Here is a 20,367-nt window from a genome sequence, read left to right as displayed (position 1 = left end):
CCAGGCGCCACATTTGAAATCAAGCAACCAAAGTGAAAGCACTTCAAACAAGCGAGGAAAATAAGAAAACTAACAGTTGAAAACTAAAAAACATTTCAAAAAGTGAACTGAAAACCAACTAAAAATTAAAAAGTAAAAGTAAACACCTTTCATAAGAAAGTGCAATCAAATAATCTACGCAGTTCCAATACAAAAGCGAGAAAAACAAACAAAAATGCCAGCCATTGGAATCGATCTGGGCACCACGTACTCTTGCGTGGGTGTCTTCCAGCATGGAAAGGTTGAGATCATCGCCAATGACCAGGGCAACCGCACCACACCATCGTACGTGGCCTTCACGGACTCGGAGCGCCTGATTGGAGATGCCGCCAAGAACCAGGTGGCCATGAATCCCAGGAACTCGGTATTCGATGCCAAGCGTCTCATTGGACGCCGCTTCGACGACCCCAAGATCCAGGAGGACATGAAGCACTGGCCCTTCAAGGTGGTCAGCGACAACGGCAAGCCCAAGATGAGCGTGGAGTTTAAGGGCGAGGAAAAGCGCTTTGCCCCGGAAGAGATCAGCTCGATGGTGCTCACCAAGATGAAGGAGACTGCGGAGGCGTATCTTGGCACAACTGTCAAGGATGCGGTCATCACAGTGCCCGCCTATTTCAACGACTCCCAGCGCCAGGCAACCAAGGATGCAGGCGCCATCGCTGGCCTCAACGTGCTCCGCATCATCAACGAGCCTACTGCGGCAGCACTGGCCTACGGACTGGATAAGAATCTCAAGGGAGAGCGCAATGTTCTCATCTTCGATCTGGGCGGTGGAACCTTTGATGTCTCTATTCTGACCATAGACGAGGGTTCTCTTTTCGAGGTGCGCTCCACTGCCGGAGACACCCATCTCGGAGGCGAGGACTTTGACAACAGGCTGGTTAACCACTTGGCCGAGGAGTTCAAGCGCAAGTACAAGAAGGATCTGCGCTCCAATCCACGAGCACTTCGTCGCCTTCGCACCGCCGCCGAGCGGGCCAAGCGAACCCTCTCTTCCAGCACAGAGGCTTCGCTGGAGATCGACGCCCTGTTCGAGGGACACGACTTCTACTCCAAGGTGAGCCGAGCCAGATTCGAGGAGCTTTGCGGTGACCTGTTCCGCAACACGCTGCAGCCGGTGGAGAAGGCACTCAACGACGCCAAGATGGACAAGGGCCAAATCCACGACATTGTGCTGGTGGGAGGCTCAACGCGCATTCCCAAGGTTCAGAGCCTGCTGCAGAGTTTCTTTGGCGGCAAGACTCTTAACTTGTCCATCAATCCGGACGAGGCGGTCGCTTATGGAGCGGCTATCCAGGCGGCCATCCTGTCGGGCGACGAAAGCAGTCAGATTAAGGACGTCCTTCTGGTGGATGTGGCCCCACTCTCGTTGGGCATTGAGACCGCCGGCGGGGTGATGACCAAGCTGATTGAGCGCAACAGCCGCATCCCATGCAAGCAGTCCAAGACCTTCACCACCTACGCGGACAACCAGCCGGCGGTGACCATCCAGGTGTTCGAGGGCGAACGTGCTCTAACCAAGGACAACAACGTACTGGGCACCTTCAACCTGACGGGCATTCCGCCCGCTCCCAGGGGAGTGCCCAAGATCGATGTCACCTTTGATCTCGATGCTAATGGTATTCTGAATGTGACCGCCAAGGAGCAGGGCACTGGAAATGCCAAGAACATCACCATCAAGAACGACAAGGGACGTCTCTCCCAAGCGGATATCGATCGAATGCTCAGCGAGGCGGAGAAGTACGCCGAGGAGGATGAGCGTCATCGCCAGCGGATCGCCGCCCGCAATCAACTGGAGAGCTATGTGTTCAGTGTGAAGGAGGCTGCCGAGCAGGGTGGCGATCGCATTAGTGCGGCGGACAAGAGCAGTGTTCTGGAGCGCTGCAGCGAGACGGTGAAGTGGCTGGATGGCAACACCACCGCCGAGAAGGAGGAATACGAGCACAAGCTGCAGGAGCTGACCCAGTTCTGCAGCCCCATCATGACCAAGATGCACCAGCAGGCAGGCGGAGATGGGCGCCAGCAGGCTCCCAATTGTGGACAGCAGGCGGGAGGCTACAAGGGGCCCACCGTCGAGGAGGTGGACTAAGTCACTTGGTCCTCCTACTTAGTTGTTCCACTAATGTAGATCTCATAACCAAATATCCTCCTGAAGATATATTTAATTAGAATATGCTACTGAGTAGTATTTAATAAATATTATTTACGACTTGCCAAAACTTATGCAATGTTTTTACTTTGAGTATAGTGGGATTGGGTTGTTTATAATGAATCTGGATATACTTTTCTGATGTTTTGCACCAATTCATAGAATTCCCACAGGTTTACCTTTAAGAAATAAGATCGAGTTTATTTTGAATTGGCGTTTATATGTATTTGATACGTATTATTTACTTGGGCAGGCCCTCCCGTTCGGCCCAATCTAACCAGGATCCCTCGTAGTTTTTAACGTTCTTGAAGCCCAAGGCAGCAGCAGCTTCTGCGGCCTTGAGACTCCTCTTGCCAATCTTGCAGTGGAATATGATTTCCGTATCCGGTTTTGGCTTTTCCCGGCCATATTTGGACTTGAAAAGCTGTCCACTGACAGCCAGTTCCTGACTAACCACTCCCAAGGGAATGTTGATGCTGGCGGGGATTTGACCGGTCTCCTTCAGCTCCTCCGGCTCCCTGACATCGATGAGAAGCTTTTGCGGTTCACTGGGCAGTTTCTTGACCACATCGTAATCCACAATTCCAATTGCTGGCGGATTGCTGCTGTAGAAACGCTGCATAAGGTTTTGGGGTTTTCCGGCTACGTTGGCCAACATCTGGGATCTGGCGACCCTTAAGGCCATCAAGCAACGACTCATCAGCATTTTATTTGGGTTAATAAATAAATTCACAACAAATAAGAATTATTATATAAACTGCAAGGAACAACAAATGAATGCCGGCTGACAGCTGTTGAACTCAATTCACCACATTTCTACAGTGAGGCCAGTTTAACTGGCAGGTGAATATCTTTTGGCGCCCATATTTGAAATTAACTTATTGAGGTCATGTTCCTAGAACACCTTTAAAAGTGTAGGTTAAACTCTTTGTTAATCTACTAGTATTTAACATTTTTTTAAGTCTTAATTCACTTTTTCAAAAAGGTCTTCCACTTAAATTGAATGAGATTAAAGTTCCCTAAAATATAATAAAAATGTAATGATTAATGTTGTGTTTCCACTTTAGTCTTAATTAGTATCTTTTTAAAACATTAGAAACAAGAAAACCTTTCTAGAGTTTAAATAATATTTTATTAATTGGCAGCACTGTTTGTCTTAGAAAGGGCGCCACATTCAAAAATCTTCATATCGATTACCCTAATGTCGGCTGACGCAGATGCTCTGTCGCAATCAAATCTGTTGCCAGGGCGAATGTGTGTGTCAAGGCCTGGGACGAAATCACCCGTAAACGCCTGATAAGTTCAACGAACAAGATTCCCGCCGGCCATGCTTGATTGAATCAATTAAACGGAATGGATTGCGATCCCGGATTCCGCGCTGAAGTAAACACTGGGTGGGGTGAGGCATAGACGACTGGGCATCTCACCATCGGCCGCGGCACGCGCTTGTCTAGCAAGAATGGATGTTGTTTTGGTTCAGGTTTACTGATAGCCTTCCTGACATCCGGAAAAGAAGGCGAATCTGGTTCCTCCCTCGGAGGCCTATTTGGCCCGATAAGCCGGCCCCAGGCGTAGTCTCCTGAGTCCTAAACGGTAGGGGGTTCATTGACTGCGGTTCGGAGCGGTAACGCTTATCACAACGTTTCTGATAACGCCTACCCCACCTCAACAATCGGTGTTCTACTTAAGAAGCGCGTGCCTGAATGAGTTAATTGACGGGCTCTCATTGTTCTCAAAGATATTTCGACGTTTATTGTATAAAATATAGCTTACGACTAAAGAAATGGCAACAATACACAGTTTTAGCTTCGCAGGATGTTCACAAAATACATTTGCCTGAGACACGAGCGTCTAATTCTAATACAACGAGTGATGTGAACAGATGGGTGACAGGACTTTGCACTGATTCGGTACATGATTGGGGCTCCTCCTTTCATTTGGCCCCCGCAATGTGGCCCAAGGACTCGCCCACGCGGATCTTCTGGCCGGCCACAATGTCGAATTTGAAATTCTTGGGCGCCTCGAAGAGCAGGACAATGGTGCTGCCCATGTTGAACTGACCCACCAGGTCGCCCTTGCCGAACTCCTTGGGCGCTGCAGCTGGTTCTTGGTTCAGAGCCAGTTCATCGTACTCGTAGGTGCTGGGCGGATGCTTGCCGACATTGAATCCAGTCCAACGGTTCGTCTTCAGCTCGGCATCCATGTAGATCTCGACGGATCCCACGTTAGTTGCACCCACGGCGGTGTAGGAGAAGAATCCGTGCTTCCACTGGCCCATGTACAGCACACGTTCGTTGAGGCAGAACAGGCCAGGCAGCCAGCCGGCCACCTTGGGGCTCACGGAGAGCAGCTCACCGGAGAAATGACGACGGATGCTGGGCTTCCATTCGGTAGGTGAGTGGAATCGATGGTAGTCTCCAGGGGCTAGATAAATTACACACTGGTACAGCTCGGTGGAGCCATCGCTTTGCTTCTTGAGTGCCTGGGCGTAGGAGGCACCGGAATTGGCCTGTTCCAAAGTCTCCAACGGGCCCAGGAAGTCTTCGATGCTGTAGTTAACACCCTTGACTTGTTCGATTAGAGAGTCTGAGGCGCTGCCAAAGTGTAGGACCTTGCCATCGGCTGGGGAGACGAGCGGTGCCTTCTGGTCGATAACGCGAACACCCTCCCTAAGCGGTCTTGTGAAGAACTCTGCCAGGCTGTTGTAGTGCTCGTACTCCGGATACTGGGCCTCGCTTAGATTGACATTGAACGTGTTGGAGTACCAGCCGTAGACATATGGACGCAGACTCGGTGGCAAGTAGCAAGCAGCCAGCCAGCCCCAGCAGCGGCTGATTATGCGCAGTGGCAGGGAGCAGTAGATGCGCGACTGGAGCTCGGAGGCGGTCCTGGGTTGACCCTCCTGTTCGCAGCGACGCTTCTGCAGCTGCCACTCGATGGCACCGAACACACAGATGCCCATGGGAGCCCAGCGCAGCAGGAAGCCCGTCCATCGTGAGAGTATATTGCGCCGGATCCGAGCCAACTCCTGGCTGGGATTGGGCTGTTGTTGCTGTTTGTGCTGTGGTCGTCTGTGGTGTAGTTGCGCCTCCTTGGAGGCGGAATTCGAGGAAAACTGTCTAAAGTGTCGGGCCACCGGCAGACTGGCATTCTGAGCCTGCGGTTGGGGTCCTTTGATGGTCTGCAGCTGAAGCTGGGTCGGCTGATGCTGCTGCTGCACCACCTGTCTGAGATTGCCGGCCTTCAGGAGGAAGCGGCCTCGAGGTACGAAGTAGGAAACCATTGTTGCTGTTGCTGTTGCTCTTGCTATTCTATTGATAAAACCGCAGCCCCCGCGGCACTGCTAATCACGTAATCACGTCTGCTATGCCTATGCCTCTGGCCAGATAAAAATGGCACGATGTGAAACTGCTTCTGTTTTTGTTTGTTTAATCTGGCGCGGTTAATTCGGCTGTGGCTGGGCTGTCAAGTGACTGGGACTGAGCGGTGAAAATCCGCGAATTTAGAATTCCGGCTAGGGACTAGAAACAGATGCAAAACAAAACACTAGACTGGCATTCGGTTTGGGGGGGATACTGGTTCACACGGCACACTCTATGTATGTCGCAATTCAAATGTGCGGGGGAGTGGGAATTCTGGATGTTCCAATTGTTGCTTCCGTATCGCTGAGCTGCCTGCAAGAGACTGAAAGTTTTCCATGGGTCGTCAGAAGCGAAGAGGCTACAATGTGACCACCGCCAGTGCTGCCAGCTTTTGAGAGCTAGATTACGGAAGCCGAAACTCGGGCTGCCCAATTACTCGAATATTCGAATTTGTTTAACTGTAAACATCACAATAACAAAGTTACCTCTCGCAAATAAACTTTTTAAATTGTTCTAGTTTTTAGTGCAAATCTTTATCAGTCTCTCTACTTCGTTTATTCATGTTGTTATGTTTTCATTCCTTTCTTGGACTTTCTTCGCTTATCATCGTTTGTGGCGTACCAATCACAACACGCAGATTGCGGATGTCAATGTCCTTAACCTTTAATACTTTGCCTAGATGTGTAGAACCAAACACGTCATTTCTCATCTTCAAAGTTCAAATTTAGTTCAATTGACGTAATATATTCATCAAAATTGTTTTGATTTGTTTGTGTTTAATTATGTTTATAACTTTTTAAATACTTGGGAAGCTCCATATGTCTTTGAGCATTTTTTTTCAAAGCATAAACATTCTATTTTTAGGAGTGCTGTGATTAACGCAATAAATATAAGTCTTCACTTGTAGCGTTAGGATATAAATAAATAAATGCAAAATAAGATTGAGGCATTCTGAGAACTATTTTTAAAGTCAGAAAAAAAACTGTCACGATTTGTATTTCTTATTTTAGTGAATTCTTTACTTTGTAGTATTTCGTAACGCCCAAATTCTAGTAAAGTAATTGACTGAAATAAAAAAACCTGTTTTTGTAAAGAATAGCTACATTTAGCTTTTTTCTTGGCTAGCTTGGCAGCACTGACGACGGCGCTGCGTCTAACGTTCTGTCGCTTACCAAAACAAACTAAAAACGAATCCGTTCGAGTTCTTCTTATCGGCGGGAATAGGAATGGTGGTCAAGGCCTGCGGCTCCGCGGCACGCTTGAGCCCCTTCGGCCAGACACAATTGGGTAATGTTTTTGTTTAAAACTGGTTTTTTTCGCTTTTTCTTATTTTTTATTGCCCTGTTGACTGACAATTTACTGTCCGATTAACTGCGCCATTTTTCGAAACTCTTTTATCGGCAGGGGTGGCAACTCTGGCAGCAGCTGCCAACAGCTGATGGATTATTTGTGTTTTTTTACACTTGGGTGGAAAATTTAATTGTATGCAAAAATCGAGGGACAACAAAAAGCCACAACAATGAGCGAGGCGGAGAAACAGGCGGTTTCCTTCGCCTGCCAGCGCTGCCTGCAGCCCATCGTCCTGGACGAGCAGCTGGAGAAGATTAGCGTGCACGCCATGGCGGAGCTATCTTGTAGGTGGTGGGTAAAACACCCAGAAAATCCCTCTAATGATTCACCCTTTGCAGTGCCCATCTACCGAGACAATGGCAACACCTTGGACCCCCAGGACGCCAGCAGTTTCGACCACTTTGTGCCGCCCTACAGGCTGACGGATTCGATCAATGGCACTGGCTTTATGCTGGTCTCCGATGGCAGGGACAACAAGAAGATGAGTGCCGCCTTCAAGCTAAAGGCAGAGCTCTTTGACTGCCTGTCTTCCAACTCGGAGATTGACCATCCCCTGTGCGAGGAGTGCGCCGACTCTATGCTGGAGATCATGGACCGGGAACTGCGCATCGCCGAGGACGAGTGGGATGTGTACAAGGCGTATCTGGACGAGTTGGAGCAGCAGCGTGAGGCTCCGAATGTGGAGGCGTTGGACAAGGAGCTGGACGAACTGAAGCGCAGTGAGCAACAGCTTCTGTCGGAGCTCAAAGAGCTCAAGAAGGAGGAGCATTCGTTGAACGAGGCCATTGCCCAGGAGGAACAGGAACGGGAGGAGCTGCACGAGCAGGAGGAGAGCTACTGGCGTGAGTACACCAAGCACAGGCGTGAGCTGATGCTCACAGAGGATGACAAGCGGAGTCTCGAGAGTCAGATTGCCTACTCGCGCCAGCAGCTGGACAAACTGCGCGACACCAATATATTCAACATCACCTTTCACATCTGGCATGCCGGGCACTTTGGTACCATTAATAACTTTAGGCTGGGTCGGTTGCCCTCGGTATCCGTGGACTGGTCCGAGATCAATGCCGCCTGGGGCCAGACGGTGCTACTGCTCTCCGCTCTGGCCCGCAAAATCGGTCTCACCTTCGAGCGTTATCGCGTGGTGCCCTTCGGCAATCATTCATACGTGGAGGTGCTCGGCGAGAACCGGGAGCTTCCGCTGTACGGCAGCGGCGGGTTCAAGTTCTTCTGGGACACCAAGTTCGATGCTGCCATGGTGGCCTTCCTCGACTGCCTCACCCAGTTCCAGAAGGAGGTGGAGAAGCGCGACACCGAGTTCCTGTTGCCCTACAAAATGGAGAAGGGCAAGATTATCGATCCCTCCACGGGAAATTCCTATTCCATAAAGTGGGTTTTGGTTTCTACTTATGATTTTGCTTATAGTAACGATGGGTTCTTTGCAGGATCCAGTTTAACTCGGAGGAGCAGTGGACCAAGGCCCTAAAGTTCATGCTGACCAACCTGAAGTGGGGTTTGGCCTGGGTCTCCTCGCAATTCGTGTCGCCGTGATGTTCTCTTTGGTCATTCAAATGTTTATTTATACAATTACTTATTAACCCTCTTAGTACTTAGTATTAAATCGAAATCTTTCAAATTTTAATGCTAATTCGTTTTTAAGCTCTTTTATTAACATGTCGGGATGATGTTTGGTCTATTTTTACGTTTTTAAACTTATGAATTTAAAAAGTAGTACTTAATTGCTAACCTATTTCTCTAGTTTTTGATGGCCTTTTTCTGTGTTTCCGGCTCCTCCTCGCTGTCGTCAGAGTCCGAATCGGATCCTGAGATGTCATCGCCTATCCACAGAGCTCCCTTTTTCTTCTTTTTGGCTTTGGTCTTGTCTTCGGCGGGAGATTTCCTCTTGGTGCCACTGGTGGAAGCTTCCTGGGCCTTCGCTTGAGCCTGCTTCTCCTTAATCTCCTCCGCCTGCTTGAGTCCCTCTTCGAAAGCGTCGTTGACCTTCTCGGTGAGGTTGGCCCTGGCCTCCTCGTACTTGTCGTCCTTGAAGTCGTGCTTTGGCACGGCCAGTAGCTTCTCGATCTTTCGCTTCTTCCGCTCCTCGGCCTCCCGTTCCCGCTCACCCTGTTTGTCCAGCCAGGCGCGCACCCGCTTCTCCTCGTTGATGTCCCTCAGGCGACGTCCACTCAGATCCCGGCAAGCCTCTCGATTTGTGGTCTTTTCGATTTGGGCGCCAATGGCTCGCAGCATGGACCCGAATCCGCCCTTGCCACCCACCTGGCGCAGGACACAGTGGACATCTCCTCGAGGCAGTTCTCCCTCCAAACGTTTGCCATTGCTCACCAGGTAGTAATCCTCAGGTTGCAAGTTCTGTAAAATGAGCACCCCATTAAGCAATCTCATGAAATTATTTACATTAACTTAGATACTCACTGTGTTCTCCTCAATCCGGCTGCATAGCTCATCATAGTCTATGAAGTCCTCGGAAATTAAATATTTATTGTTTATAAAAATATTTATGCCCATTTTGTCTTTCTCCCTTTTCGATAACGATTGTTAATTCAATTCCTCTTTGCTATGCATCTGCGGCCGCGGCGCGTGTGTTAGAAAGAGAAAGCGGTGATGCAAGCGATATCGGCTGCCCTAGGGTTGCCCCTTTTCGATAACTTTGTTTTAAATTAGCTAAATTCGCGAATTAAGAAGTGATCTTTGGTAATAAAGAACTGAAACCCAATTAAATATTCTCAGATAAATAATTTTCAAAGAAAACCGCGGATTTTCCACACTTTTCATTGCATTTCCCAGCTTGCCGCCATTGCGTTTTTACTTTCCAGCGAGTTGGCAGCCCTGGCTCTCGCACACAAAATCTCATTAATTAGTTCGCATTTTAGACGACGAAGGTAAAAATTTAGCGACGCGTTTAACGTATGTACTTTTGCCCCAAAAACAGCGAGAGTTGTGCAATTTAAACAGAAACCGGTAGCGGCTAAACCCGATCGTTGAGTGAAGTGTGCGAAAAGAGTGCTGAGCAAGTAAAATGCGGTAAATTTACAACCGCAGCCACGTCACAGAGAGCGCATTAAAGAAAAGAGAGTGCGGATTTTGGCAGCGAAGTCTGAATCTGAACAATGGGCATTAACATAATGCAACTATAGCGCGGCGGCGACTATAAATGTTGAGCCCAGTTTTCGGCATCGCTGGGTGGGTCGAGCGGGGGCGGGGGCGTGGCGGCCGAGGGAGACGGGGGAGCGGCATTAAAAGATGGCAGCACAAAAGCGAACATACATACATACATATAGCGGCAAGCTGAAAAGGCAAATGAAAAGTCCCGCATTCAAATCGCCTTGGTATTGGTATATTGGCATTAGTTTAAATACACTCGATAGCCAAAACCGAAAAAAAAAGCAAAAGCAAAAGAAAAGTGGCGACTCATGTGAGCAAAACGCAAACAAAAAGACCAGCGCAAGACGCCTCTCTGTGTGTGCCAGTGTGTGTGTGTGCGTGTGCGAAAAGAGACGAAGAAAATAAGCAGCAAATGAGCAACAAAAAAAAAACCACCCCGCCATTCCCTTTTCGCCTCTTCGCTTCGCCTCTTCTGTTCTGTGACTTTGACTGACATTTTCTAGCGCCGCCGCCGCCGCTGTCGCAAAAATAATCAAAATCAAGTTTAGTGCTATGCAAATTAAAATTTGATTTCATTTCGCAAAGAGCAAAGAACAAGAATCTAATGCGCCGGTTTTGCAAATTTCCCTCATCTTTCTCTTCTTTCACCCTGTTTTCCTTTCTCCTCATTTTGTTATCGACGGTCATTCATCTTCTAGTCGATTTTCGTTTTTCCTTTCGCCCTCTAATTCGTTGCTGCGTTGGTGTGCCGATTCCCATGTGTCTGTGTGTGATGTGCGTGAGTGGCCCAAAAAGAATTTGGCTAAACTGCTCGGAATATTGAATACAACAATTTATTAATTATAAACTAAATCATTTTGCAAGGCCCGCGTATTCGTTGCGAATGAATGTCTATTGTCAATCCATTCGCTTTGTTATAAAAGCAGGCAGTCTCTTTCCCTTTCCCCTCACGCGCCATCTCACTCACACTCCCTGCTGCCCTGAATGTGTGCTAGTGTGTGTTCGTGCGAGGGAGCGTGCGTCTGTGTGTGCGTGTCCCTGCACTGCTTTGCCGCCTTCTTTGTTCCCCTCATGCGAAAGGGGGCGGGGCGGGGTAGTCGATTTATATCCATATCATTTGCCTGGTTTAAAGCCCGCCGATCATGTGCCATTAGACCTTGTCCCACTCTTCCGGTTATCAGCCCTCAACTAACCCAAAGTCTTCTCTCTCTCTTCCCCTCTCTTGCAGCAGCAGCAATTCCAGGGGTCAGCTTCGAAACCCAAAAACAACACTTAACCTGCGAACTTTCACACTGTTCAACAACATAGCCAACTAATTTTTGTACAAGAACAAGAACAAGCAGCCGCAACCAAGTATTTTATACAATTCTGTATATTGGAACGGACAACTTCATATATATATATATATTTATTATAAAACACCCAAGATAATCGAAGGATTGAGCAATTCTGAAGTACCCAGTACCGTGTACCCCAAGGAACCCCGAATCCGTATCCGTATCCCAGGCCCCCAGGAAGCGGAGTTACCCGATTATACATACATATATAGTGCGACAAATCGTATATTCCAAAACACTCCATTAGCGTTTAGTTAGGACAGATATATTTATACATATACATATAGATGTTTAACGAAATTTTCAATTAGGCGCCAGATTAGGAACGAATCAAAGCAATAAACGACGAACCTCAGCGTTAAGCATAAAGATCTACCTACCTAGATGCAGCATATATAGTTTATATAATCCAAATACCAGCCAAGTCGAGAGTGAGTCGAATAGTAGTAGAAAATCGAAAGTATTTAAATTTCTAGCCGAGTTCTCTGTTAGCAGCTAGCCACCTTTTAGATTGCCGCAAAGACACCTGTTTAATAAGCAGATACATAATTAGATTTTGTACGTAGCTAGGAACATCATCTGCAAATTTTTGATATTGACCCTTCCGATTTAAATTGATGCGGCCAGTTGCAGTTGTTGCAATTCCGGTCTGAGTGTAGAGCCTTTTAGATTGCCACCGTAGCCTAGTGTAAAGCCCGACCGAAGCCACAGTCTCAGGACATCCGCCAGCCATGGACGAGTCACAGCCGAAGACCCTGTACGTGGGCAACCTCGACAGCTCAGTCTCCGAGGATCTGCTCATCGCCCTCTTCGGCACCATGGGCCCCGTCAAGAGCTGCAAAATCATCAGGGAGCCGGGCAACGACCCGTACGCCTTCATCGAATATTCCAACTACCAGGCAGCCACCACGGCCCTGACCGCCATGAACAAACGACTCTTCCTCGATAAGGAAATCAAGGTGAGTTCTGACTATTATTTGTGATTTGTTTTACTTGTATATATTATCTTCCTAAATTACCTACCTTTTAATATCTAAATTGAAAAATAAAAAAGGTCTATTCAGAGCTTGTCACAATCTTCTGATATTATTCATTATATCTCATCTTAATATTCCTAAAAATATATTCAACATTTTTGAGAATGAACATGCCTTTTCTTTCTACACCACAATATTTTTCCCACATCTTCGCCCTCATGTGTTATTTTTAATTGGGCAGACATTTATTGATCACATCCTATTAAGAAACTATATTATTCTTTCAGGTGAACTGGGCCACCAGTCCCGGCAATCAGCCCAAGACAGACATCAGCTCGCACCACCACATATTCGTGGGCGACCTCAGCCCCGAGATTGAGACGGAGACCCTGCGCGAGGCATTCGCCCCCTTCGGCGAGATCTCCAACTGCCGCATCGTGCGCGACCCGCACACTATGAAGTCAAAGGGTTACGCCTTTGTATCGTTCGTAAAGAAGGCGGAGGCGGAAAACGCCATTCAGGCGATGAACGGCCAGTGGATTGGCTCGCGGTCGATACGCACTAATTGGTCCACGCGCAAGCTGCCCCCACCACGCGAACCGTCCAAGGGCGGTGGTCAGGGAGGCGGCATGGGCGGAGGACCAGGAGGCAATGGGTCCGGCGTGAAGGGCAGTCAGCGCCACACCTTCGAGGAGGTGTACAACCAGTCGAGCCCCACCAACACCACCGTATACTGCGGCGGCTTCCCGCCGAACGTCATCAGCGACGACCTGATGCACAAGCACTTCGTCCAGTTCGGTCCCATCCAGGACGTTCGGGTGTTTAAGGACAAGGGCTTCTCGTTCATCAAGTTTGTCACCAAGGAGGCGGCCGCCCGCGCCATTGAGCACACGCACAACAGCGAGGTTCACGGTAACCTGGTCAAGTGCTTCTGGGGCAAGGAGAACGGAGGCGACAACTCGGCCAATAACCTCAATGCCGCAGCCGCTGCGGCAGCAGCCTCGGCCAATGTAGCAGCCGTGGCAGCGGCAAATGCGGCGGTTGCCGCTGGAGCGGGAATGCAGGGCCAGATGATGACGCAGCAACAGATAGCAGCCGCCACAGGAGCGGCGATACCCGGCCAAATGATGACGCCCCAGCAGATTGCAGCCGCCACAGCGCAGTATCCGTACGCCTATCAGCAGATGGGCTACTGGTACCCCCCAGCGGTGAGTTTTGAGTTGATTGTAAAGGAGGTAGTAAAATAAGTGCCTCAGTGTGCTACCTAGAGATTTCTTTGGCCCCCTAGAATTTCTGATGTTTTATCAATCTTTACTAATTGACACTAATAATTTCTATGATTTTTATACAGGCCTACCCCACTACCCAGATGCAGACGCAGTACATGCAACAGGGCTACTATCCCTACGCCTACACTACCAGTGCTCAGCAAGCGGGAGGTGTCCGTATGTACCATTTTCCTCACCCATGAATCCTTTTAACTTTTTTTAATCAGCTTGCATACAATTTTCAGCGGCTGGATACCGCATGGTGCCGCCGAATGTGGCATGGGGCGTACCCGGAACTGTGGTGCCCGGCGTAACGGCCGCCGCAGCCTCAGCGGCCGCAGCAGCGAATGGTTCACTTGCCCCCCAGATGATGTACAGTGCTGCGATGCCACAATACCAGACCCAATGAGCTGAGATGTGACGCCAGCTTCGACGCCGTTTGCAGCATCCGGGAAGTCGCCCCCAGCCGCAGCCACAACCACCACTGCTGCACCATCTGCCGCATCTGCAGCAGTTGCAATCGCATTACGCACGTTTAGGTTACGTACAATACCGGGTAGTAGCAAAGTCGGAACCGCTCCTGGCCCTGCCGGTGGGCAGCAGCAGTAGCATCAGCAGCAGCAGCCACATCAACGGTGGCGATGCAGCTGGAGATTAGAAGGGCGCACGAGTGAGTGTCGTCCAGTTTGGAGTTGTGGCTACGGTTGCGGCTGACTGCGGTGGACGGAAGCGGAATCGGTATCGGAATCGGAATCGAGGGTAGTAAAGCCCCAAAATCGAGGGTCGAGGCGGCGCGTGGAACTCAACTTCAAGTGAACCACGCCGGCGACAACTGAAACAACATCAACTGAAAAGCTCCGGGCGATGGGCGGGTAGCTGTAACAATCTAATCCAATCTAAGTACGTGTTAAAATAATTTAATGATTTGTAATTTAAGCAGATAATAGGCGTATAAACGAAACGGAAACAAAATAAACCGAATGAGAAGTTCAACAAAAACAAACAGATCAGAGAAAAGGCAAATTACGCGCGACAGAGCTAAAAAAAAGCACACACAATCGAAACAAAAAACGTGACAAAGCAAATTGTAATTGTAACTATGTGGAACATGTGTCAACGAAAACTGAAGACGGGAAGGGATGCGTCAGTAGGATGAATGGAAAGCCACAAGCAAGCCGAATGCAAAAACAAGAGGAAAAACAAATTTAGTCACTAAGAGAATGTAAATTCGAGCATACATATTGTATATTTCCAATGTGGAAAACGAAATGCGATATAAATATGTAAAATGTAAAATAAAGAAACAAAAAAATATATAAAACAAGTGAGAAAACGAACAGATGTTGATTTTTAAATGAGGATAGGGACGGTTGTAGCAACAAAGCTATACAATATTTCATTTTGTTAATACATTTCATGATAAGCTGCTTTTTGGCGGCATATGCAATCAGTCGTTCCAAGTCCATAAAACAGGTATTTCGGAAGTTATCAGTATTTTTTTTTATTGATTGTAATCGCGGGAAACGCGGTCGAACTTAAAAGAATGTTTGAAAGTATCCAAAATAAATAGATAGAGAGCCTGCTCATTCATCAAATTTTTAAAGGTAAACGTAACTACAGATGAATGAAAACTTTTAAAACTTCTATAAGTTAGGATCTGGTTTTCTTATGACATATGTGTGAGTTGCGCTGCTTCAACATACAAAATTCAAAGCTTTACCATTTTGTTCCCTAATGGAGCGTACTTTAAATGCAAAACTAGTTCCCACGAATGCTTCTTTTCCATGGACTTTCGCTTATTTTGAATGCGCCCGGTGATGTCAGTTATATTAAGCTACAGATTTAAATACAAATATTCAAGCACTACCAATGCTTTCCAATAATACAGCCTTAGCCATGAAGCTAAGAAATAATGATGCAATTGATGTCATTTGAAATCGATTTTATTTAGCGTATTCTAAAGATTTATTTTTTTATATATTTTTATATGCATGTAGTTTTGGATCTGTGTTTAGTAACTAGTCATAGAACTCAAATTCCGGATGGGCGAGCTGCGTAGAAGCTGGTTCAAAGTACCGCGATAAGCACGAGCATATGTGCGGGTGTAGATGTTCTGATTGATCTGATAACACCAGATCCATACGCACCTGCTAGGTACAACATTTTGGGAGTGTTACTAATAATATAGGTGATTCGGAGACGATTGTATTTATAGCCGTAGGTACATAGATTGAAACAAAGGAACTAAACTAGTCTAACGATACGGACAGTGATAACTATTAAAACTTAAATCCGATTCTGCGCTGGTAAATGTATCTTTGTGGGTGTGTATAAGTATATCTCATCGGTCTTAGGACTACGCTTACTTCTAGATTACATGTAGCTTGTGGATGGGCACTCAATGTACAACAAAAATATGCTCTATTGGTTCAAGGATACAATGGAAGTAGTTGTGAACTTCTTGGGCCGCCTGTCTTACGAAATAAACGCCACTACATGGAATGTTCCAAAAACTTAAAACTAGTTTATAAAGCAATGTGCCCTTGAATAAATATTCAAAACCAAAACAGGGCGGAACTACTATTCTAGCAACTCCATTGGATAGTATAGATATTCTTAGAAATACACTAGGTTAAATGAGTATAACGATTATGGAGCTGCATGACAGGATGTCGCACCACATGGACATGGCGGTAAAACGACGAAAAATAGTACAATGATCTTAGGCTAAAACACAATATATCGTATGGAAACAAATCATATTAAATAATTCACTGGTTAATACAAATCTAACAATGTTTGTGAAACGAAAATTCTACAGATTGAATAGAACCTGAAGTAAAGATGGGTCACATGATCAAAACTAGAGCAACGGCTAAGAATAACGTACTGACACTCACATCACAGCTGCTTCAGACTGGAGTGATGGAGGAGGGCAGGCTTGCTGGCTAGAACAGACTAGATGGTAATGTCGCCGTAATCCTGCGACCACTTCTCGTACGAGTTGAGACTCTGCGGCGCCACCGAGCGCCTGATGCGCTTCAACGAGCTGTGAAAGTCCTGCTCTGTGATTGCACGCATAGCACTGATGTCCAGACACTTCACTTGCTCCACATTCAACTCCCGGATGGGCTCCAGGGCTGCGTCTTTGGCCAGGGCCGTCAAATCGGAGCCCGAGTATCCATCTGTAATTTTGGCTAGGCGACGCAACGCCTCCGTATCCAGCGGACTGCCCTGCTTCTGCAGCAGTCGGTTGAGGAGCAGCTCGCGGGTCTGCTCATCGGGCAGTGAGACGTAAACTCGCTTCGTGAATCGTCGCAGGGCGGCCTCGTCCAACTCCTGCGGTCGATTGGTGGCGGCCAGCACCACGATTCTATCCCCTTCTGGATTACCAGGCAGCCCATCAAACTCCACCAGGAATTCGGTCTTCAGGCGACGTGAAGCCTCATGTTCGCTGCTGCTGCGCTCCGAGAGTAGGGAGTCCACCTCGTCGATGAAAATAATGGAGGGCTGCATGTGGCGGGCCACTGCGAAGAGAGCCCTCACCAGTTTCTCGCCATCGCCCACATATTTGCTGGTCAGCGAGGCAGCCGAAATGTTAAGGAAGGTGGCACTACACTCGGTGGCCACGGCACGGGCCAGCAAAGTCTTGCCGTTTCCGGGAGGGCCGAACAACAGTAGTCCCTTGGCCGGGGCTCGAAGTCCTAGCAAAGGTAGGGGAAAAGGTTATAATCACGTTTGTTGGCACTCCTTTAAAGTAAACTTACCCGTAAACAGCTCCGGCCGGACGGAGGGCAGAATGACCATCTCCTGAAGAGCCTGCTTGGCCACGTCCTGACCGGCAATGTCCGTCCACTCCACTTTGGCCCCGCCCTCGACAATCTCATCGAGTATGAGCTGCACCAGCTTTTGCTCAACGCCTTTGACACTCACCACCGGAGTGTTGGAGCCACTTCCACTGGGACCATTGTTGTTTATGGGAGTTCGCGAACGCTGGGGCGGTGTATTACGTCCTGAAGACTGCAGATAAAAAAATTAATCAATTTAGAAAACTATATATAAATCTCAGCACCAAAGCATTCCCCATAAAACTCCCCACCGGAAATGTTCCAAATTTGTATATGAGGCGATTTTTTGATAATATTTCGCTGCGATGCAAACTTTCCAAAAAATACAAACAGATATCTGTTGTTTATTTATCCAGATACTCACAAACTGGCGCCGAACGGCGGGAGGCGTGGCAGCCGTCTTGGCTGGCTGCCTTTGGACTGCGCCCACGGATGTTTTGGAGCCAAGGTTTCGCGGCAACGTCTGTGACTTGTTGGCCACGGCCAGATTGACGGGACGCTTGGTTCCAATGGTTAGCTTCCGACCAGATGCTGTGAATGAAACAATATAAACTCGATCAGAAATTATGCTGTACAAGAAGCTACTCATTCTAAGCTACAATTTGGCCAATCGAAATAAAAATCGTAATAAAATCAAGTGCCAAGTGAGTGGTGATAGGGATTGACTGATCGATCTGCTTTTGGTCGCTGTGGCGCTGCCGGGTGAGGATCTTGTTGGGTGCGCTTTAGCTGGTGAGGAACTTACCCGTGGGCTGGGCACTGGTGGTGGCCTTGGGCCCGTAGCCACTGCTGCGCACTTTGTTAAGCTTCATGGGTTCATTGGTCATGCCCGCCAGCATGGGCTCCCTGGACTTCTGGGGCCTGCTTTGAGAATGCTCCTTCTGCTTCTCCTTTAAGGAGAGACGCTGCATTTGCAAATCCTCCTCACGCAGCGCTGCGCATCGGATGAACGCGAGTATATGGACAAAATCAAGGTGGACAACAACAAAAAACCAGGAAAAACGTGCAAAATGAAATAAACAAAAAATGAAGTAAACAAAAACTATGCTTCCGGGGTGCAGGGCATGTACTCGGGCACTCACCGAGAAAGTGGAGACGGTCTCGGGCCATTGAAAGGTTCGTCTGCATCTTGTCATGCAACCGCTGAGCCCGATCCCACACATCACCACGTCCACTCCAACAATCGACAGCTATGCCATCCTCCAGCTCTTTGATTCCTTTCCGGTAGAGCTCAATTGCCAGCTCTTTATGACCTGGAATAAAATATGATAAAGGAATAGTTGAGGGTAATTCGACTTTCAGATATCCTTTAAGGATTTTGACCAACTTGTTTCACTTCTTATGAATTAAAGTGAATCCTGTTTAAAAATTTTCTGGCATACAAGGACAGGGACTTTTTGAGACTATACCTAGATTAATTTCTTCTAAGATCACAAAAAAAAGGAATATATTTTTGTATCGCACCAGTATACCCTTGAGTTCCCAATACAAAAAGCATTTGATTGAAGGACTGCCAGTCAATAAGTGTCCATCAAGGCGGACCAGTTCCCCGTTTCCTCCTCCGTCTCTGACATGTGGGGCATCTTTTGTGCGCGCGTTTCGGCTTATTGATTCTCACACTCGACAGACAACAAAAGCCAGCGGGCGATGACTCATTGAGCATCGAGTACTCGAACTCGAACTGGAGCTGCCACCCCCGTCAGCGCCCTTTGCTACTCACCTTCGTTTTCCTCGTCAATCTTGAGAGCCTTAGAGATGTACTCGAAGGCGCGACGATGGTGATGCTTCTGCTTGGCCAGCAGGGGATCACCTGGACCAGGTGAGTAGCCACCTCCCGGACGATTGGCTGCCATTTCCAGCGGTTGAATGGGTCGAAAACGCTGCGGTTGATTGGACAACTGCTGCTCCTGTCCAGTACCCTCGCTGTTAAGGTCCGAAGGATGGTTTAGAGACTGCTGCTGCTCCTTGGAGGAATTCTGCACCACGATCTCGATGTTGCAATCGCGTCGGTGCGGGCGGTAAATCACCTTTGTGCTCGCCCCGTAAAGGTAGCGAAAAATACAAAACAGCTGATAAATCAGCGAGCGCAGAACGTTGAACAGAAAGATTATGGGAAACGAGACGACGTATAGGTTCTGTTTGTGCACGGAGGACGAGTAGCCGTAGCCGTACTGATGATGGTGACCGCTGCGCGGGGAGCACGTAGTGGGGGTCAGGTCATCTGTGGTGGTGGTGTCGTCGTCGCCGTCTGGCGAACTGCCCGGACTACGGCGATTCGAAGAGGAGCCTCCGGCGGATGAGTTGCCGGCGACAACGGCCGCAACGTTGGAGGCGCTCGACGAGCGATGCGTGGACTGGCGACCACCGACTCCCCCGCCCGAGGATCCTGCTCCACCGCTGGACTTTATCGGTGACTTGGTACTGCTGCTGCTGGCGCTGGAGGAGGACGACTGGTTTTTGGTGCGTACCATCGATATCGATTCCGCGCTGTCTGCGCGTCCAGCACTCCTGCCCGCCGCTCTCCTTGCCCGCACCCCGCAAAAGTTGCACGGGGAAGTTATCCTTTGAACTTCTTCGGTTGGCCGTGGCACGCGTTTGTCTCAATGGCGCACGAAAAACAAATAAACAACGGAGAGGCTCTATTGTTGTTTATCTTTCGAACTGGGGCTGATATTCATTTTGCTGATATCCCAGAGTTATAATTTTTCTCCGCACTTAAAACTCTCTGGTGTTGAAAACTGAAGCTAAGCTCCGGAGCTCAGCCAGTGCTGCCCAACTATCGATTACCAAGTCTAGCGGGCATAGTTACGGAGCCAGAAAAATAGCCAAGTTTGAATGGTGGGAGATAACGGAAAAAAATTGAGTTGACGGAGGGGGGTGAACTTAAAAGAAAATTGTACTCATGACTAATAACTAA

General features: G+C 48.2%; 7 protein-coding genes across 13 annotated transcripts; 3 read left to right on the top strand and 4 right to left on the bottom strand.

Annotated features, from left to right (window-relative positions):
• The first annotated feature begins 8 nt into the window (after positions 1-8).
• On the top strand, positions 9-2,262 carry Hsp68 (Heat shock protein 68). The gene has a single exon (XM_036817388.3). It carries the CDS (start codon positions 215-217, stop codon positions 2,126-2,128), a length of 1,914 nt encoding a protein of 637 aa, XP_036673283.3. The 5' UTR covers positions 9-214; the 3' UTR covers positions 2,129-2,262.
• On the bottom strand, positions 2,200-2,989 carry LOC108015763 (rhodanese domain-containing protein CG4456). The gene is made up of 2 exons (XM_017082302.4): positions 2,434-2,989; positions 2,200-2,367 (listed from the first exon to the last, which is right to left on the bottom strand). Exons 1-2 carry the CDS (start codon positions 2,892-2,894, stop codon positions 2,364-2,366), a joined length of 465 nt encoding a protein of 154 aa, XP_016937791.2. The 5' UTR covers positions 2,895-2,989; the 3' UTR covers positions 2,200-2,363.
• A 922-nt stretch (positions 2,990-3,911) lies between these two features.
• Positions 3,912-6,874, bottom strand: Pisd (phosphatidylserine decarboxylase). Its single transcript, XM_017082296.4, has 2 exons — positions 6,723-6,874; positions 3,912-5,872 (listed from the first exon to the last, which is right to left on the bottom strand). The coding sequence occupies exon 2, from the start codon at positions 5,469-5,471 to the stop codon at positions 4,122-4,124; it is 1,350 nt and encodes a 449-aa protein (XP_016937785.4). The 5' UTR covers positions 5,472-5,872; positions 6,723-6,874; the 3' UTR covers positions 3,912-4,121.
• On the top strand, positions 6,701-8,539 carry Atg6 (Beclin-1-like Atg6). Of its 2 annotated transcripts, XM_036817389.3 has the most exons (4): positions 6,701-6,837; positions 6,955-7,184; positions 7,239-8,286; positions 8,343-8,539. In XM_036817389.3, the coding sequence occupies exons 2-4, from the start codon at positions 7,070-7,072 to the stop codon at positions 8,446-8,448; spliced, it is 1,269 nt and encodes a 422-aa protein (XP_036673284.2). In that variant the 5' UTR covers positions 6,701-6,837; positions 6,955-7,069; the 3' UTR covers positions 8,449-8,539. The 2 variants fall into 2 exon arrangements, with proteins under 2 accessions (XP_036673284.2, XP_065722548.2); XM_065866476.2 differs by having other exon boundaries at positions 6,955-8,286.
• A 6-nt stretch (positions 8,540-8,545) lies between these two features.
• LOC108015772 (splicing regulator SDE2) lies at positions 8,546-9,534 on the bottom strand. The gene is made up of 2 exons (XM_017082315.4): positions 9,331-9,534; positions 8,546-9,267 (listed from the first exon to the last, which is right to left on the bottom strand). The coding sequence occupies exons 1-2, from the start codon at positions 9,421-9,423 to the stop codon at positions 8,653-8,655; spliced, it is 708 nt and encodes a 235-aa protein (XP_016937804.4). The 5' UTR covers positions 9,424-9,534; the 3' UTR covers positions 8,546-8,652.
• A 141-nt stretch (positions 9,535-9,675) lies between these two features.
• On the top strand, positions 9,676-14,939 carry Rox8 (TIA1 cytotoxic granule associated RNA binding protein Rox8). 4 transcript variants are annotated; one of them, XM_070996323.1, is made up of 6 exons: positions 9,676-9,797; positions 11,249-11,373; positions 11,448-12,316; positions 12,622-13,542; positions 13,686-13,779; positions 13,830-14,939. In XM_070996323.1, exons 3-6 carry the CDS (start codon positions 12,089-12,091, stop codon positions 14,009-14,011), a joined length of 1,425 nt encoding a protein of 474 aa, XP_070852424.1. In that variant the 5' UTR covers positions 9,676-9,797; positions 11,249-11,373; positions 11,448-12,088; the 3' UTR covers positions 14,012-14,939. The 4 variants fall into 4 exon arrangements, with proteins under 4 accessions (XP_070852424.1, XP_070852423.1, XP_016937815.3 ...); XM_070996322.1 differs by having other exon boundaries at positions 9,779-9,939; XM_017082326.4 differs by having other exon boundaries at positions 9,780-9,939; positions 11,249-12,316; positions 13,848-14,939.
• An 848-nt stretch (positions 14,940-15,787) lies between these two features.
• spas (spastin) lies at positions 15,788-20,225 on the bottom strand. Of its 3 annotated transcripts, XR_010654424.2 has the most exons (7): positions 19,171-20,224; positions 18,533-18,703; positions 18,196-18,384; positions 17,815-17,981; positions 17,370-17,622; positions 16,503-17,306; positions 15,788-16,435 (listed from the first exon to the last, which is right to left on the bottom strand). XR_010654424.2 is itself a non-coding variant. In XM_036817387.3 (6 exons), the coding sequence occupies exons 1-6, from the start codon at positions 19,919-19,921 to the stop codon at positions 16,561-16,563; spliced, it is 2,277 nt and encodes a 758-aa protein (XP_036673282.3). In that variant the 5' UTR covers positions 19,922-20,224; the 3' UTR covers positions 15,788-16,560. The 3 variants fall into 3 exon arrangements, 2 of the variants coding, with proteins under 2 accessions (XP_036673282.3, XP_065722538.2); XM_036817387.3 differs by having other exon boundaries at positions 15,788-17,306; XM_065866466.2 differs by lacking the exon at positions 18,196-18,384 and having other exon boundaries at positions 15,788-17,306; positions 19,171-20,225.
• Positions 20,226-20,367: the final 142 nt, after the last annotated feature.

This window comes from Drosophila suzukii, chromosome 3 (genome assembly GCF_043229965.1).
Source record: "Drosophila suzukii chromosome 3, CBGP_Dsuzu_IsoJpt1.0, whole genome shotgun sequence".
In the NCBI taxonomy this organism is placed as follows: Eukaryota; Metazoa; Arthropoda; class Insecta; order Diptera; family Drosophilidae; genus Drosophila; species Drosophila suzukii.
Note: the sequence above shows the minus strand (reverse complement) of the source record. Positions and strands in the feature narration are given on the sequence as shown.

Coding starts and splice junctions, on each gene's coding strand:
- Rox8 (XM_070996323.1), top strand. CDS start 12,089: ATGGACGAGTCACAGCCGAAGACCCTGTACGTGGGCAACCTCGACAGC. Junction 12,317..12,621: donor TCCTCGATAAGGAAATCAAG/GTGAGTTCTGAC, acceptor TTATTCTTTCAG/GTGAACTGGGCCACCAGTCC. Junction 13,543..13,685: donor GCTACTGGTACCCCCCAGCG/GTGAGTTTTGAG, acceptor ATTTTTATACAG/GCCTACCCCACTACCCAGAT.
- LOC108015763 (XM_017082302.4), bottom strand. CDS start 2,894: ATGCTGATGAGTCGTTGCTTGATGGCCTTAAGGGTCGCCAGATCCCAG.
- Hsp68 (XM_036817388.3), top strand. CDS start 215: ATGCCAGCCATTGGAATCGATCTGGGCACCACGTACTCTTGCGTGGGT.
- spas (XM_036817387.3), bottom strand. CDS start 19,921: ATGGTACGCACCAAAAACCAGTCGTCCTCCTCCAGCGCCAGCAGCAGC. Junction 18,704..19,170: donor GATTGACGAGGAAAACGAAG/GTGAGTAGCAAA, acceptor ATTTTATTCCAG/GTCATAAAGAGCTGGCAATT. Junction 18,385..18,532: donor AGACCGTCTCCACTTTCTCG/GTGAGTGCCCGA, acceptor TCCGATGCGCAG/CGCTGCGTGAGGAGGATTTG.
- Pisd (XM_017082296.4), bottom strand. CDS start 5,471: ATGGTTTCCTACTTCGTACCTCGAGGCCGCTTCCTCCTGAAGGCCGGC.
- LOC108015772 (XM_017082315.4), bottom strand. CDS start 9,423: ATGGGCATAAATATTTTTATAAACAATAAATATTTAATTTCCGAGGAC. Junction 9,268..9,330: donor GCCGGATTGAGGAGAACACA/GTGAGTATCTAA, acceptor CTCATTTTACAG/AACTTGCAACCTGAGGATTA.
- Atg6 (XM_065866476.2), top strand. CDS start 7,070: ATGAGCGAGGCGGAGAAACAGGCGGTTTCCTTCGCCTGCCAGCGCTGC. Junction 8,287..8,342: donor GGAAATTCCTATTCCATAAA/GTGGGTTTTGGT, acceptor GGTTCTTTGCAG/GATCCAGTTTAACTCGGAGG.